This window comes from Amaranthus tricolor, chromosome 15, assembly GCF_026212465.1.
Source record: "Amaranthus tricolor cultivar Red isolate AtriRed21 chromosome 15, ASM2621246v1, whole genome shotgun sequence".
Lineage (NCBI taxonomy): Eukaryota > Viridiplantae > Streptophyta > Magnoliopsida > Caryophyllales > Amaranthaceae > Amaranthus > Amaranthus tricolor.
In genome coordinates, this window is record NC_080061.1 from 927152 (window position 1) to 944845 (window position 17694).

The window sequence follows — 17694 nt, forward strand, 5'->3', positions numbered from 1 at the left end:
CTCACACTCTAAAAATGTTGGAAATTGGAATTCATTTCAATATAGTTAAAAGCCTTTTAATTATTTGTTCTCATCATGTTTTTTTTGAAGAATTTCTTATAGGTAATGATAATATAATTTATTTTCCTGTAAATAACGAGAATTATACTTTTCTCAGTAAAAAAAATTTTCAACCATTTAATCATACTTAATTAAATTTTAAAATCAAATAAATATTAAATCGTTAATTTTATTTTTAACTTCACACTTTTCACCGTACACAAAATAGCTAGATAGCCCCATGATAGAATCCATTTATAAATATTGGTCCCATTTCAAGAAAGCGCCCAATATATTGCTACCCTTTTCCTTTATTAACACCTTAATAACTTGATAAGTCACAAGTCTTAAGCCCTACCCTATTTATTTCTTAGTTCTTACCCATCTTTTTAATTAACTTTCTCAAACCAACCCTTTTCTTTCCCATCTCTCTTTCAACTTCTTCATTTTCCACAAACATGGATCATAAACCTCAACCTCAAAAAACCATACAAAATTTACCAAAAATACATCAACAAAACATATCAGAATCAAATCTAGATTTGGGTCTGGGTCCGAATCTGAGTCTGAATATAAATCCAAAACAAAATATTAAGAATCTCAATACAAAAAGCACCATTACTAATGATAATCTTAACAAGAAAAAACCAATATGGGATTGTGGGAGTTCTCTTTACGATTCCTTCGAGCTCAACTCGTTCCAAAAACAGCTTAACTCAGCTATAATCAACTCTTCTAGAACCTTCTCCATGCCACGGCTTCCATCAGAAGATCACCGGGCCCCACCAGTAACACCGTCGAAGAAGTCAAAACTTTCCAGATCATTCCAGAAGCTTCTAAAGTCTGTATTTAGGGCCCATAATAAGTCAAGTAATACTTCTAAGAGTACCGATCATGATCAAGAGTATTATGATAGTAGCAGTCCTGATCCATGGTATTTGGATCATGATCATGATCAAGATCATTATGATCATTCTATACAAGAAAAGGATAAAGGGGTAGAGAATGGAAGGTATTTTGTTGTCTTTGAAAAGCCCAATGGGCTTTCAACTATTCCTGAAGTTCCGGAAGTTGGACTTTCTCCTGAGATTAAGTCGTTGGTCACCAAAACGATGTCGGATCGTTTCAGTTTCAGACCTTCTAACGGTATTTACTGTGTTTAATTAATCCTAGTGATTAGAGTATATGTAATATTATAATTTTTATTATAGTTAATGTTAATATTATATGTGTCGTTATTATTGATTTAAAAATCAATAACTATATGATTGATTAGGATTTTAACGTAAGCTTCAATCACAAATAATGTCTAAAATTTGTTGTGTTACTATATGAATTATGATCATAGGCTAATTACGCTAGTATTAGCCTATTATATAAATGTAATTTTGATTGAAATATTTGCTTTATTTATCACTTTGAATTTGCACCATATTAATAAAAGAAACCCTTATATTTTAATTTATATATACAGTGCAAATTCAAAGTTAAAAAAAAGGTATATTCCTATTAATAAAATTTGGGTGGTCAATGTATGTATAAAGTTTGTAATAATGTACTATTCTCGGTTTAATTTTTAATTGATAATCTCACTTTAATAAAAATAGTAAATATTTACAATATCATTATTGTTTTACATTTTTTTGCACATGTATATTAAAAAATATAGTTAATTGAAATTTTACTGCAATTTATATATTCATTATATCAACTTTTTATAGTTTACTATTATGTACATTTAATGTTAAAATAGCACGTAAAATAATAATAATAAGATTGAAAATATAGCTATTAAAAAAAGAGAAATATTATATTACTCCTATATAGTATTAATAATTATATTTTTTTGTATAGATAATGGTGGACCTACTGTTTTAATGTATAGACATTGAATTGGTTGTGAATTGTACGTTACCATAATTGGATTTGCCATATTTCAGTCAAATTAAATATTTTTCCAGAAAAATTGAATTTTGGTTGTTATTCTTATTAATATTAGGGCAAAAGAATAATATATGAGCCTTGTGTCTTTAGTGTTACACCATGGCTATTTGCTAATGATTTATACCAACTTATAATAGATGTCCATTTAATTTATTATGAGTTGTATTTTACAAATATGATATGAAATGAAATTATGAACGTAGTAGTACTTTAGTACATTGTAGAAGTACTTAATTCATGATATATAGAAAGCATGGAGTAATTATTGCTAAATATGAAAACCCTATTTTCTTCAATATCGAAAATTTAATTATTTTTATGATTATTAACAATATTTGGAATTTGAAAATAATTCATTTTAAAACTATTAAACATTTATTTAATTTGGCATAGTTTTAAATTGATGATTGTTAATGATACAAAATATCAAACAAAACAAAAACACATTACACACTTATTCATTTACAAATGTGTACAAGGATTTCTAGAGAAAAGTCAGACTTATAGCTTTCTAATTTTTTTACAAGTTTTTTCCGGGTCTTTATTTGATAAAACAAGGCTTTAATATACACTATGCATTAAGAAACAAACTCATTCTATTTCTAGGCTAAAACTTCAATAACTAAGTGCGTTAATATATACTATTATTATACTTATTTTTTCATTCACAAATGCATACTATACCTAATGATGCTCCTTCATTGAATCTTTTTTTATCTATTAATAAGTTTTGCTGAAAACTCTAAAAACTTGGCTTCTAGAAAATCATAATGCGGAAATAAAACTGATTTGAGTTTTGAATATTTGATTTATATTGAACAATAATAAGAGGTACTACCTCTATTTATACAAGTAATAAAGATTAAAATAAGAAAATAAAATATTAGCCTAAACCTAAATAATAAGGAATTAAAATAACGTTAATATTCTAAATATTAAAAAGATCTTAATTTCCTAAAACATAATATTTTAGAATGATCTCTTTATTTTATTCTACTTCCTATTTTTCTACAATGCTTAATGTCTACTTGTTCGAACACCGCTCTTTTCTGTCAAGCATGGTTATAAGTAGCAAAATTCAAACACCGTCTAGCATTTCAAGTCATTTAAGTTTCACAACAACACAACATCATATACCCACCCCAATTCACCATATATCAAAAGCTTCATCATATCAACATCTAACAACGATTATTGAGTCATCAAACAATCAATCTTTGATCGGATATGGTTTTTAAAATGTGTATCTAGTTTCTATGGATCGGCACAACTGTAAAAGAACTCTTACGACTTGACTCTAAATCTAACATTCTCTCACTCTTCACTATAAGAGTATTTGACAAATTTTGACAGTATATTAGAGAAATTGATTAAACCAACTCATTTTATGAGTTAGTTTGATCCAATGATAAGTCAACAAAGAAAGTTGAGGAACCTTCTTGTCCACTTCACAATTGTCAACTATGAGTCGTTGATACCCACATCAAGTGCACCAACTTTTCGTTTGTTAAGGTGTACATGAGATTTATTTATCATATTAAACAACAAAAATAACTCCATTCTATTAATTAAACTAATGTTATTAAGTGACTACCATTTAAAGGTAGAAATTAATGACGGATGTATGCAATTTGTCCTTATTAGTGATAACGCTGTTAAAGAAGTTATTTTCAATTGACCTTTGATAGCAAACATTATGATATCTAATTATTATATCATTATTTATTTCATTAACTCACATGTTGGAATTTTGTGACTCGAACAAAGACTAAGATCGGGTTTTAAGATGAATCAAGAGATGGGTCGAAGTGCGCAGGGTGCGGAGTACTACGCGGGGTGCAGAGTAGCTACTGGATTGGAAGACGCCCAGGTCGCGGGCCGTACGTTTGGTCGCGTGTCGCAAGTTTCTGAAGGAAAAGCTACTGTTTTGGAAAACAGGTAGGTCGCGGGCCGCGACCTAGTACGCGAGCCGCGACTTGTGCAGTTTTTTGCGGGTTTTCAGTTTTCGCACGTTCTTTTGATGGTTACTTAGTTTTTGGGCCGGTTTCTTTGTAACTGTTAACCTAATTTCTTTTTATTAAGTGACATACTATATAAACCCCTCTTGTAATTAGAATTATGGTATGATGCATGAAACACAAAGTGAGGAAAACTAAGAGAGAAAAAGCTTGGAGATCCATTGTTGTGGTTTCTCGTTCATCTTGTAATCTCCTAATTTATAGTGAAAAGTTTATTCTCAGTGCCGGTGGATGTAGCTATCACATTGATAGTGAACCACGTTAATTTCTCAGTGTGATTTCTTTATTGTTTGTTTGAATCTTTACTTCTTTTTGTTATTGTTTTCGATCATTGCTTTCGCTGTCGCACAACATCGCACTTTTTTACTATCTCCATTCAATAACCTACACTTCCTGCTCTCTATTTCTTTAGTCTACTACCATAATAAAGCTGCACATTATATTAGTGTATACTAAATCCATACGAAATTTTATCGTCTTTTAAAAGTCCCTCCGATCCATAATCTTTGCCACGTTTCACATCTACAATTTTTGTGAACTTTCTAATTTTATTTTGTTTCATTGTTGGTACATGGTCCCGCCATCATCTGTTCTCTATCGTTAATCGTATGGGCTAAAAATTAATTTACGCTCAAACAATAATTCTATTAGGCCCAAATTAAGATAGCCCTTTGTTCATATAGACATCCATACAATGTTAGAGACAGTGGAATATCAGCATGTGGACCTGATCGGGTAATTATTGGTCCTAACTCAAAATAAACAAACATCGTTCTATGTTTGATTCGGTTTCACTGTAAAGCATGTCATATATATAGATTAAATAACTTAATTAATATGAATTGTCAAAATATGAATTTTTTATTTTAACATTGTTTCACTGAAAGACAAGTTTTCACAAGAATAGCTGCAAAGTAAAATAACCCTACTCATAAAACATACTAATTTTAATTTTGAATTAGAAAAATTCTCCTCAATAAATGCTTGTATTTTTTTTTTCTATTTTCATTTACAATTTCATTCTCTGTTTATAGTAACATGCACAAATATCGTGCTTGTGTGCTTTCAATGACTTGTTGTTTCATATTAAAACCTTTCACCGCCTAATTAACTTATAATATTTATGTACATTATGTCATTCAACATTTAAGACCCTTATTTGCAAAAACTTTATACGATTAGACGTCTCAAACATATTAAGAACGTCTCCGTTTTAAACTCTATCACCTAAAAGTTGGACTTAATTCCTCGACGATAACATAGTGAGCAAAACTAAAATTAGTATACTACGGAGTAGGAAGTACATGCAGCCTGCAATCTATATCATATATATTGCATGTAAGAACTAAAAAGATGAACTTACAGCTAATAATCCAAAAGAGGGAAGGGTTGGGCAATGCATCAACATCATATTTTGGCCTATCTTTGAGTAATTGATTATCACCAATTCACACCCCGTCCCATTTTTGGACATATAATGCATTATTGATCACACAATACAATTTTGTTCATGACACAACTTTACTTTACATGAGACATGCACGATAAACGACACGACATATAGGAGATCTAACATATACAATGCAATTTTAAGTGGTTAAACTTCGTTTTGTTATATACAAGCACATCGTCACGACACGACTTGAAATAACATAATTTGACATGAGTCACGACAAGCAGGCACGTATAGACTACCCGACATGACACGATACAGTTCCATGGTTAGGTACTCAGTTCACATTGCATCCTTGTCTTATGTAAACCCCTACAACAAGCAGACAAGTATAGACGACTTGTTGAGCTAGCATTAGGACTAGAATTAAATGGTCAAAGATTTTTGTGGGTTGTAAAAACCCCACATGATAAAGCTAATGCTTCTTATTTTGGTGTTAATCATAGTGATAACCCAATTGAGTATTTGCCTCAAGGGTTTTTAGATAGAACCAAAGGGTTAGGTTTTTTGGTACCCTCTTGGGCCCACCCAAGTGCAAATCTTAGCCATGACTCGGTAGGCGGGTTTTTGACTCATTGTAGATGGAATTCGACTTTAGAGAGTACAGTTCATGGTGTGCCTTTAATTGCTTGGCCGTTTTTTGCTGAGCAAAGGTTGAACTCTGTGTTAGTATCAGAAGATATAAAGGTTGCGTTGCGAGTAAAACCGAATGAAAAGGGTTTGATTTCAAGAGATCAAATTGCTCGACATGCTAAAAGTTGATTCAGGGAGAGGAAGGAAAAATACTACGAGAGAAGATGAAGGTATTAATGCATTTAGCTAATGTAGCTTTAAATGAAGATGGATCATCAAACAATCATTGACAAAAGTAGCTAAAAAGTGTTGATGAATCGCAAAAGGTAGAAAATGGGTATGCTTCCATCGAGAAATCATAAATGAATGATGTTAAGGCCAACCGATGGTCTATGTTTATGATAGTTATCAATATACTACTTAGGACTTAATATGATTTAATAAATATTTTATGGGTTTTTCTAACTATGCTTTGTGGCATACTTTAAGATCATTAAATTTTTTTATAAATTTATTTTATTCTTTTGAATATGCTTTTGGAAATAATGATTTTATATATATATATATATATATATATATATTAATTAAAGTAAGTAAAATGTAATATAGATAAGAGAATTCTTGAATAAAGTTGGTAGATGAAGGTAATTAATACCCCTAGACAAGCTAATATTTTATAGTATTAAACTGATATGATATAGATGAAATTATTAGTGTTGAACTAAATTGTACTTAAGATTATGTATTTTATTTTTGAGTAATTAGATAATCTTATTATTATTATTATTAAGTTAGTCAAGTCAAATTAAAAATATAGTTAAAACTACAAGTTTTATCGTTGAAAAAAATATGTACTTACTGTTATATAAGAAGGAACAATTAGTTTATTATCTTCTAATTTGACCATCGAAAAACCATGATCGATTATAACTAATCAAAACAATTTCATCCACTGTATTTAGATAGGTTCATTTGTAAGCACATCTAATTTTTATATAGAGGGTGTTTTGCAAATGGCTGATAGCTGGTAGCTGATTGTCGATTATATTAGTTGATTTGACTAACTAATTTTATTAACTGGTTTAACCAGTTAATTTTGAACCTACTACTATAAACAACTTGTTCAAAAACAGCTTATTTATATCAATAAGCTGTTTCAACCAACTAAATTCACCAAACACTAGCATGACTCAAATTTTTCTTAATTCTACATTTAAATTAGGACAATAAAACTATCACAAAATAATAATAATAATAATAATAATAATAATAATAATAATAATAATAATAATAATAATAATTTAATATCATTTGACTTGATTATCCGAAGATTGAATTGAGATACAATAACACATATTAAACCAATTTAATATAAGCTCAATTTGAATTTAAATGGACTCGAATTAATTAATGACTCAAATTTAATTTTAACCCACTATTTCTAAAAAATAAATAAATAAATAAAAATTATCCCACTAAATCGACATGATAAACATATTTATAGTCGTAACTTTATTAGCCCTAATAAAGCTTGTCAAGGAACCAACTCAACCAAAAGCTTAAGCTGATGGTTGAGGCCCCAGGATATGTTATATACTCTAACACGCCCCCTCACACGAGACCCCATTGGGCTAGAAGTGTGGATGCGCATAGGCGCTGAATATTCCACTTTAAATGAGGGGTGGTTGAGATTCGAACCCGTGACCTCTCACGTTGGCTCTGATACCATGTCAAGGAACCAACTCAACTAAAAGCTTAAGCTGATGGTTGAGGCCCCAGGATATCTTATGTACTCTGACAAAGCCAAACTCAAAAGTGTGCCCTAAATTTTCCGCAAAATAGAGAACAACGGGGCACGAAGAGGGCGCGGGAACTTAAACTAAACCATAGTGGGATACTCAAGGCTTGGTAGCCGTGGAGAAGTGATAGCGTGAACTGAGAAAAATGGAGAAACATATGGCGACGTTGAAGAGTGGAACAGTTTGCACTGCTTGGAACTATAGTGCCCAAAGATTAGCAGCTGGCACCATTAATGGCGTCCTTTCCATCTTCGATTCTCCTGACCCTGCTTCCTCTTCTTCCTTCTCTTCGTCTTCATCCATTCAGGTATGTTTCTCTTTGTCTATTTATCCATTTTTTTCAATGTCTATTATTCGTTATTTCAATTTTTCGCAATTGATAATGATTAATTTGATGTTTGTTCTTCATTCGGTTGTTTATTTGGTATTTGAAGTATGATTCCACACTCGATTAAGTTGATTTTTCAAACCCTAGTTTGTGATTTTGGCAGTAGAAGGTGAATTTCTTACAATGATAAGTCGCTTTTTTGATAATGATAATCATGTTTTTGATATACGTTCTTTCTTTCGGATGTTTGTTTGATTGAAGTTTGAAGTTGATTCTCATTTGATGAATTATGATATTTAAGTTTATTTTTCAAACACTAATTTGAGATTTGGGTGGTAGAATGTAAACTTTGACAATGATAAGTTGTTATTTGAATTGATGATAATGATCATCCCTCATTCCCACTGTTTTTCACATAATCAAAACGATGTTACCAGGGATGCTTGTTCTTTCTTTTGGATATTTATTGGGTAATTAATGTATGAATTTGATTCTTATGCAGTGCAATTGTACAGTTTCATAATGACATTTAATTTGATTTTTCCAAACCCTAATTTATAATGTCAGTGTTAAGTCAGTAGCAATGACAATGATTATGTCAATTTTTCACATTTCAAAACGATATTATACCGGGGATGTTTCTTTTTTGGATGTTTATTTGGTAACTGAAGTATCATGTTTATTTTCATTCCATTCACTTGTACCATATAATAAGTGACATTAAAGTTGATTTTTTTAAACCCCTAATTTGAGATTTTGAGGTAGAAGTTAAACTTAGCAATGATAACTCACTATTTTGATAATGATACAGATCATCGCACTCTCAGATAATCAAATGATGTTATGTCAGAGTTGTTGAATCATTGATTTTATTTCATGTTGCCCCTCATTATCCGGAACGTAAATTGTGTAGTGGTCTAATTGGATCATCTAAATGTAAATGTGTTTTATATTTTGTGGATATGGAATTATGATGGAAGGAACTGTGTGGTGAATGAATAAGGTTCAGAAGTTGTATTGCGCTACTATTATTTTGACATGGTATTAGATTATAATTTTAGGTACACGAAGGTAGTATTCTGAAGGTTGTATGGGTGCCACCAGAGTATGGAGACGCTGTTGCTTGCATTTTGGATGATGGTACTCTGTCGTTGTGGGAAGAAGTTGCTGAAGGTAACTCAAAGCTATTGTTGCATTTCAATTCACTTAGGAATTCTCTTTGATGTATATAATCAACCAATTGTGCACATTTCAGTTCACTTTAGTCTTTTCGATGTATTGGTTGATGCTTCCACCCTTGCGCTCCAACAAAAGTTTTTGAATTGATCTTCGGTAAAAAAGGACATGTACTAGAATTAGATGCAAAATTTGGTATTTGTTGCAAATCTTGCAGCTAAGATGAGAGTAGCGAAAATTCGAATGTTTTGATAAATGAGTGGCCATATCTTGAGGGATAAAATTCAAAAGAAGATATGAGAAAGGGTATTAGCGTATTGGTAAGGAAGATAGAGTTCGAGCTCCGGGGACTAAAAAGAGGTCGAGGAAGGCCGAAGATCACTCGGAGGTTAGGATTGGAAAATGATATGAAGGATCTAGATTTACAAATTGAGATTGTATAAAATTAAACTGAAGAGAGAATCCATGTGGGCAACCGTCCAACCATTGAAACTGATATATTGATTAAGGTAGACAACCCAATCTTTTGGGATTAAGACTACATTGGTCTTGCAAGTCTTGTAGCTGAAATGTTTTCCTTCATCATCATGATGTATGTTACTGTATTTCACAAGTAATCATGACTATAATGTTATTTTGCACATGTTAAACTAGTGTTTATACTACTGTATTAAAAAGTGATGGATATTTCAGAATTTTTAACAGGTTTCAGTATCTGTTATTTTGAATCAACACATTTGTGCATCTTCCTTCAATGCAGATGGTCAATCTCTTCGGTGGAAGCTTTGTACGTTGTTTAAGAATGCAAGTGCACGTGTATTAGATATTCAATTTGGAGGCTCTTCATCTTGTTTAATGTTGGTGAGTGTTACTTTTCTGTCTGGGCCTTTTACATTTCCATACTTAACTGGTTGACTGTTCTTTTTGGTGCATAGTGAACCCCTTGAATTCTCAAATTTGTCATGTGTTTCTTGCTTGTAGGTTGCAGCATATTCAGATGGCTATGTCAAAGTCTATGAGCTCCAGAATCCCTTGGAACTGAACACTTGGCAACTTCAGGTATTTTGCTGCTTGAATATATGATGTACTTATGACATTAACATGATGACTACTCAGCTAAGAATTATGAGTGAGTCTCTATGATACTGGTTGTATGCAAATAAAATTGTAGACTCATATACAACTTTGAGGTACAACTGTGAGGTTCTGATTGTTGATTAATCAAGTGTATCTAATATGTTCAGGCAGAGTTCCAGAATGTCATTGACTCAGTTTCTAAATTTGCAAAAGTTTCATGCTCATCAGCATCCATTTCATGGATACCACAAATAGGTGAAAGCCATCAGTTGAGCTTTATTTTGGGCTTCAATTCAGATATACCACAGCTCAATTCTTCCAAGGTACTCAATTCTTCCAATCTAACCAGCACTCGGTGCTGCAGTGCCCGTGGGCTTATGTATCAGGATACCAGGCCCCCTTGTATAGCCTTTTTTTTTTGTGTTGTTCTAGCTTATATGCTGCAACTTGCATGGAAGCTTTGCCTTTTATGTGTGTTTCTTTTCTTCTTAGTTATCAATATCATTATTTTTTTGGTACACATAAATTTATGTTGTTTTTATGTTCATGTATACTACATAAGTAGCACTACACTCCTGCATTTGTCATTTTAAAAATGTATTTGCCAGTGGATAGTAGTAATATAAGTAAATTGCTCCTGTGCTCGATGGTCGATTAAAGTGAGGTCATCTACATTACAAATATACAAGTGACACCCTAGTGACCGCTAACAAAGGAAATAGGGGATCCACAGTGAGTGTCGATTATGTTTTAATTATTTGTGGATGCAATGTTCAGTCTGCTTGTGGTTCAAATCATATATCTAATGTTTGCTTAGAACATCGTTAACAATTTAGCTTTATTTTCTTTCAAATGCTTGTTCCTTTTCTTCATCTTCATTTTTTGCAGTGTGAGTGGGTAGTAGGATGGAACAGGGTGCTGAAAGACTTGCATATTGCATAAAAGACATGTAAACGGAAACTTCATATGAACTTTGTTAATTCTTATGGGATCCATAAGCAAAGAGTAATCTATGGCATGGCAACAGTGTCTGTGATGATGATGCATTAGTTCGAAATTGAAGTAGATTGGAAGTCTTGGTTTTGTTTACCTATGGGTTCCTAATGTTCCAAATGATATCCTTTTGCTCAATCATACCATAAGGTTCTCTAGATTTATTGAGTAATCATTATCTAGTTGGATAAAATCGTGAGAATTCTATCTGTAGTAATTATTTCTTCATTTCTAAAAATTGTGTTTTCGTTTATGCGGTGGAGACTACTAATTTTCGAGTTATCTTTCTCAATACCCTGATGAATTCCTTTTTCTGATTCCAGAAAATTTGAACTCGCTTCAGTTGTAGGGTGGAATGTGTCTTAATGTCTTATTCTGCTTAATAGAATAACTTAATCAAATCAATCTCATGTTAGATGATATCAGGTCTGGGAATTTGACCGACTACATCAAAGGTGGCTTCCTGTTGCTGAATTGGCTTTATCCGAAAATACTGGTGATCCAGTATATGCTGTTGCATGGGCTCCCAATATTGGCAGGTGCCTATCTCCTATCTTTCTTTTTATCTTTGATTCTGTTATCAAATAAAAATTATACATGCTGATTGTTATTTGAGGCTTTGCTGGATCGAGGCAACGTAATCTAATGAGTAATGAGTGTGTAGGATTGACATTCATGATCATACATTTTTGTTGTTTGCATTGACCTTTTATTTTGGCAAAAGAGAAAAGATGCTCCATAGCATTTCATTTTAGAATGACTGTTGTCCTGCGGATTTCTCTTCTGACAGGTCATATGAAATAATAGCTGTTGCTACTCAGAAGGGTATATCAATGTGGCATGTTGGTTTGCACCCTGATGCGGACGGGCATCTCTCCGTGGAGAATATTGCTCTGCTGTCAGGTCACCAGGGCGAGGTTTGTGATTAATTTCTTGTTTCATATTGTTGCTTTAAAAGAAACTATTTCTGTTCAGATCATCAACTGTAAATGGAAAATTAAGCCGAACTTGGCCTTTCAAGTTGATCAATGACAACTTAAAAGAATTATGCAACACAGTTACCATTTCCTCGGGATAACTAGGCTAAACTTTATCTTGAAGTGATTCATGATTCGTCTTGAAACATTAAAAAACTGCTGATTATCGTGTGGTTCTTATTTATAAACTGATAGGTTTGGCAAATGGAGTGGGACATGAGTGGAATGACATTGGCAAGCACCGGGAGTGACGGGGTGGTCAGGCTTTGGCAGTCTAATTTAAATGGTGTCTGGCATGAACAGGCAATCCTAGAACCTTCTTCATAATCTTGAAAAAGCGCTATGTAACTCTAAGTTTGCTTGTATTTATATTATTTGACACCATTTGGCGATGTTTTTTTTTAGTATGGTTGACATTTCTATAGTCGACAAATTTTGAGCGATTACTCGCCTGGTTACAGGAGCTTTAGATGATCCGAGATTCAGCCTCATATTATATCAAAATTTGGTTGATCAAATTTTTTCATGTTTGTGCTTTAATGCGCACTGAATATCAGAATGTTCACTTGGTGCACGTCGGATGTCCCAACTTCTCTGTTACGACCCCCTTTACAATATCTTTCCAATCAGATCCTCTCGTCGCCAAAATGAGCTATAAGAATTGCGTAATCAACTTTTTAAAATTTAGACAAAAATGTCATTAAATTTTAGAAATATTAAAATTACATCGACATAGTTAAAGTTCCAATAACTTTTCATTTTTAGTGGGTTTATAATTGAAATATAATAGTTCATATAGGTCTATTGTGATATGCAAAATTATATTTGTACAATTGAAGTACTAAATTTAGGGTTTTTAAATTGGTTATTTTGTTTGATTTAGTTTGGGTCTTTTATGCTTGGTATACGTTATCTGAAGTTGTTGTGTCGAGTGTCCGTCTATATAGTATTTAATCAATTAAGATGGTTCAAGGTCAATTTATGGTTGTTAAATTTTTTTATTTGATGTAGAATATCAAATTTTTATAGGTATATTGAGAAAAAGAAATCTTTTTCATAGATACTGAAAATGGCTATTAATCGAATTACTTACTTGAGCCAATTGCTTAATGGTAAAACATCAAGTTGAATCACTACTTCCAAGTTTGAAACTTCCAATACATGAGGATGGATTAATAGTAGTACTAGTATTACACTATTAGTCTATAGGTGGATCATTTATGAGTGACTTGTATACAAATAAGTAAATAACACATAGGGAAAAATCCTAAATGAAAAGGGATGAAATTTGTGGACAAAAAATAAAAGTTGATTATTGAGAGTTTTTGGAAATAAAAATAAAACTCAAAGTCCAGTTACATTTGTTCAAGTTTTTCCAAATCAGACAACAATGGCTTCCAATTACATTTGTTCTGTTCATATCACGCGAAACCCAACTTCAATTTTCCCTTCAATTCCTTCATCTTTATTTCTGAAGATAAGAGACCTTACCAAATTCAACTCCATTAACAATGGCAGTGTAGCAAAAACAAGAGATAGAAGAAAGGGAGTTATTGTGTGTGGATTATTACCTGTAGACCCGTGGGCACCCACCATTGATTCTCAAAGTATTGCTTCTCAACTCTTTGCCTTTTCTCTCTTCCCTTATTTGGGTTTTCTATACTTCATCACCAAGTCTAAATCTGCTCCAAAGCTTACAGTTTTTGGGTTCTATTTCTTGCTTGCTTTTGTGGGTGCAACTAGTAAGTTCTCATTTCGCTCTTCTTTGCTTGTGTTCAACCAATTCATGATTTGTATTTTATTGCTTTAGGTTACTTTTGTGGGTTTAGATTTTTGAAAAGGATTTGATTACTTAAGATTACTTTTGTGGGTTTGTTACTCTTCATTGCTGCAATTGTGGGGATTATGCCGGGTGCGAAGCAAAACTAAACAATACCTTTTTAGGCCTTGTTTGTTTTAAGTTTTTTTCCAATAATTTAAGTCCTAAAAACAAGCAAGTAAACCTAAAGCAAATGGAATACAAACTAATACAAATATGTATATGTTATTAAGTTGGATTCTTTCTTTGTTTAGTTTCCGTTATATTGTGTATGTAAGTTTAGTAGAAGCTAGGATAAGTTCTTAGTGAACTTCAAAATTAAGGAACTTCTCAATGAGTAAGAATATTGTCAAGAATGTTTGAAACTCAGAATTTTATATTATCTTGTTAGGATTTTCGATAGATTGCCAAATTCTAGAAAGTGCTTGAAGGTGGGAGCACTATATGCTGTCTGCACGAAACTTATCGATGATTGGGAATCGATTTTTTGATTATAATAGAAGTGGTGTAGGAAAGTTTACCATCTTCTGAGATGCTCATATTCTGTGTGATGAAGATGGAATCCAATTCCTTGTGGTGGTCTTTAGTAGAAAGTGTGGTAATCCTAGCTCAAGGCAGCTTCTATGCACTTAGACAGCTAAGGCATTGTATGGGTAGGATCCTTGTGAACAAAATATAATGTGCTCCTATTTATCAACACTTTGCATTTGGCAGGGTAATTGATATAGTGATTTAAGTTTCTGTATCGAAATCTATCTAGTTTAGGCTCAGAAAGAACATGAATACCTCAAAATCTATGTTCCAGGAGGAAGCTTTGGATGAAGAAAAGCTAAGGGCAATATTCAAGGAACATGACGTCAATGGTGATGGCCATTTGAACAAGGAAGAACTAAAGGGTGCCTTTCGGAGACTTGGTGCATATGTGCCTAGTTGGAGGGCAGATCGTGCCATTTATTACACTGATATTGATATCGATGGAGTCATAGGTGAAGAGGAGATCGATGAACTAGTGTCTTATGCAGTAGAATACGGTTATTCATTGGATTAGTTGACTTCTATGTACTTAAGAAGTGGTGATAGTGTTCTATATTTCGTCTTCTCTAAGTTTTGTTGAAGAATAAAAAGTTCATGATAAATGCTAACTTATGCTTTTAAAGATTTCTATTGCCTTCCTGCTTTCCATGTTGGTTATGTTGTTATTTTAATTGAGGGCATAACTCACATTTTTTCTCTTTTTAACATGAATATGGGACTATTCCTTTGAATATTCAACATATTTTTCTCATTCTGTTGTATAATTTATGAACTATCTTGTTAATCTACATGGAAATATTTGCATTTGAATTTCGATGGAGATTGATACTTGAGTTTCATTCCTTTTTTTGAAGGGGTGTCCTTGGTTGGTTGTTCTTTAAGTTAAACTAGAGAATTCTTTGTTTAACGCCTATCGAAAGGCACTTGATGAGACGAAATTTGTATTCAACTCAAGGTGATACTTGAGTCTTGAGAGTGCACGATACCAAATGATTTATAAGAAAAAGATGTTTTATATGGTGTAGGTCTAGTAGTAGGATGTGTTTAGTGAGGTTTGAGGCTCCTTTCATATTGTCTCATGTTTTTAAGATGTTGAAAGGCCCCTATGTCACAAACCCAGTGGCCAGTACACGAGAACCACGAAAATTCATAGAGCAATAATAGGGTTCATTGAAGAATGCTGGTACTCGAGGGGTTCTGCTGTGGTCAGCCTTGAGAAGTTCCCTTCCTCTTCAGCAAGACTTCCTGTTGGACTACACGATAATTCTCAAAGGCAGTTACAAGACTTACACTAGTTCACTTAAGGTAATCCACAAGTTCGTTTGGCAAACTTTAGAGTTTAGATCAAATGATAATAAATGGTAAAGATATGAATTTATCAATTGCTTAGCTTTGATATTTACGATGACACCTAACTCTCTAAGTTTTGCATGATTATGAATTCTCTCCCCCTTCACTTGGGTAGTAGGGTTGTATTTGCTTCTCACAACTCACATGTTTGATTCAACAATCTATATTGTTTATAAACCATATATTGTGAATCACATTAAGAACCATTTATACTATTTCACTCTTCATAACTCAACATTCTTAAAGATTATTAGGTCACTTTGGCTTGTTATTTGGATAAAAGCAAACTTTTAAATGTCTGTTGAACATTCATTAGTTCACTGACCTAAGAGAATGCTTGTGGGGATATTAGATGGCCCTTGTTCACGGATTTATGTCTCATTGTCGTTGTGTTTAAATGGACAAAAAATCTTAAATGTAGTGGGGACTATAATGGAATGGTGATGAGACTATCCCACATTGGTTGTATGGGCAACTAATGTGTAATTTGTCTCTCTTACCTACTAGGCTAGTCTTTTGGGTGTGTTCTCTTGTTTATCCTATAACAGGGAGACATAGTTTATCATCATTAATTTCTATCAATCATTTGTTTGTACTTAGTATGCTTCACTGATCCTTTATTAAGTTTGTCCTTTTCTATGATCAATTAATGTTCTATCTAGATTCTTGTGTCTTCTTAATGCTGGAGCCTGGAAGCATTAGTGACTCAACTACTTGAGATTCTTCTACAATTTAGGCTCCTGAGAAGTTTCGTGAAAGTCGGGTTTAATGTGGCCATTTGAGTTGACTATATCCTGAAAAACCCAAAAAAACTACTATGTTCTTTTGAGATTATACATTCAGGTCTATTATGTTCTTTTTATTGGCCTTCAGAAAGGAGTTCTCAGATATTTAAGCACTTTTTTATTTTTTGATATCTGTTTACTGATTGCCCCCTGTTGATTGTGCTACTCTGCGTTCTTCATTGGCAGTCCCTGCTGGAATCTATGGTTAGTTACTTCATCAAGATTCACCGATAATCCTTTTGATTTATAATGACACGATTTGGATCGAGGCCTAAATTTCATTAATTTTCATGTGGTAGCAAAGGTACACTACGGAACTTCACTATCTAATGTTGACTGGCTGCATGGTGGGGCAGAATCTCTGCTCACTCTGTCAAACTTATTTGTCGTGTTGGGGTTGAGAAACGCTCTACGGGAATCTAAAATGTCCGAAGAGAATCTATCTGATGAAGTTTCAAACTTAAAGGAGGAGAGTCCTTCCTCATAGGTATTGCGGTGTGTATCCTTGTTTCGTTTTATATTGCGGGAATTTTTCAAGTAATTTAGCATATTACATTTACATTTTGCAGGTACAACTTATGCAACTGCCGCGTCGACTTACTTGTTCGCATTCCACTATTGTCAATATGTAGCTGCATGGAGCATCTTGTTATGATTTTGGATTCTCGCCAAAATGTAAATTTTAATTCTATTATTGCAATTACTCACCATCTGTTCACACTCTTCTTATTCAGGTAATGTTTACTTTGTTACCTGGACAGTATTCTTCTATTAAGGTTTTACTATCTGAATCTACAGAATTTTCGGAAACATTATGTTTATTTTTCCC

At 32.8% G+C, this 17694-nt stretch overlaps 3 protein-coding genes across 4 annotated transcripts; all 3 read left to right on the forward strand.

Moving 5' to 3' along the window:
- The first annotated feature begins 329 nt into the window (after positions 1–329).
- On the forward strand, positions 330–1643 carry LOC130801318 (uncharacterized). Its single transcript, XM_057665143.1, has one exon. It carries the CDS (start codon positions 498–500, stop codon positions 1200–1202), a length of 705 nt encoding a protein of 234 aa, XP_057521126.1. The 5' UTR covers positions 330–497; the 3' UTR covers positions 1203–1643.
- A 6235-nt stretch (positions 1644–7878) lies between these two features.
- Positions 7879–12949, forward strand: LOC130800840 (protein SEH1). Its single transcript, XM_057664544.1, has 8 exons — positions 7879–8133; positions 9216–9327; positions 10091–10191; positions 10312–10389; positions 10575–10730; positions 11827–11939; positions 12191–12317; positions 12573–12949. Exons 1-8 carry the CDS (start codon positions 7972–7974, stop codon positions 12702–12704), a joined length of 981 nt encoding a protein of 326 aa, XP_057520527.1. The 5' UTR covers positions 7879–7971; the 3' UTR covers positions 12705–12949.
- A 521-nt stretch (positions 12950–13470) lies between these two features.
- Positions 13471–17675, forward strand: LOC130800841 (uncharacterized). 2 transcript variants are annotated; one of them, XM_057664546.1, is made up of 4 exons: positions 13471–14119; positions 17052–17069; positions 17165–17360; positions 17435–17675. In XM_057664546.1, exons 1-3 carry the CDS (start codon positions 13768–13770, stop codon positions 17350–17352), a joined length of 558 nt encoding a protein of 185 aa, XP_057520529.1. In that variant the 5' UTR covers positions 13471–13767; the 3' UTR covers positions 17353–17360; positions 17435–17675. The 2 variants fall into 2 exon arrangements, with proteins under 2 accessions (XP_057520529.1, XP_057520528.1); XM_057664545.1 differs by having other exon boundaries at positions 13560–14119; positions 17165–17352.
- The last annotated feature ends 19 nt before the right edge of the window (positions 17676–17694 follow it).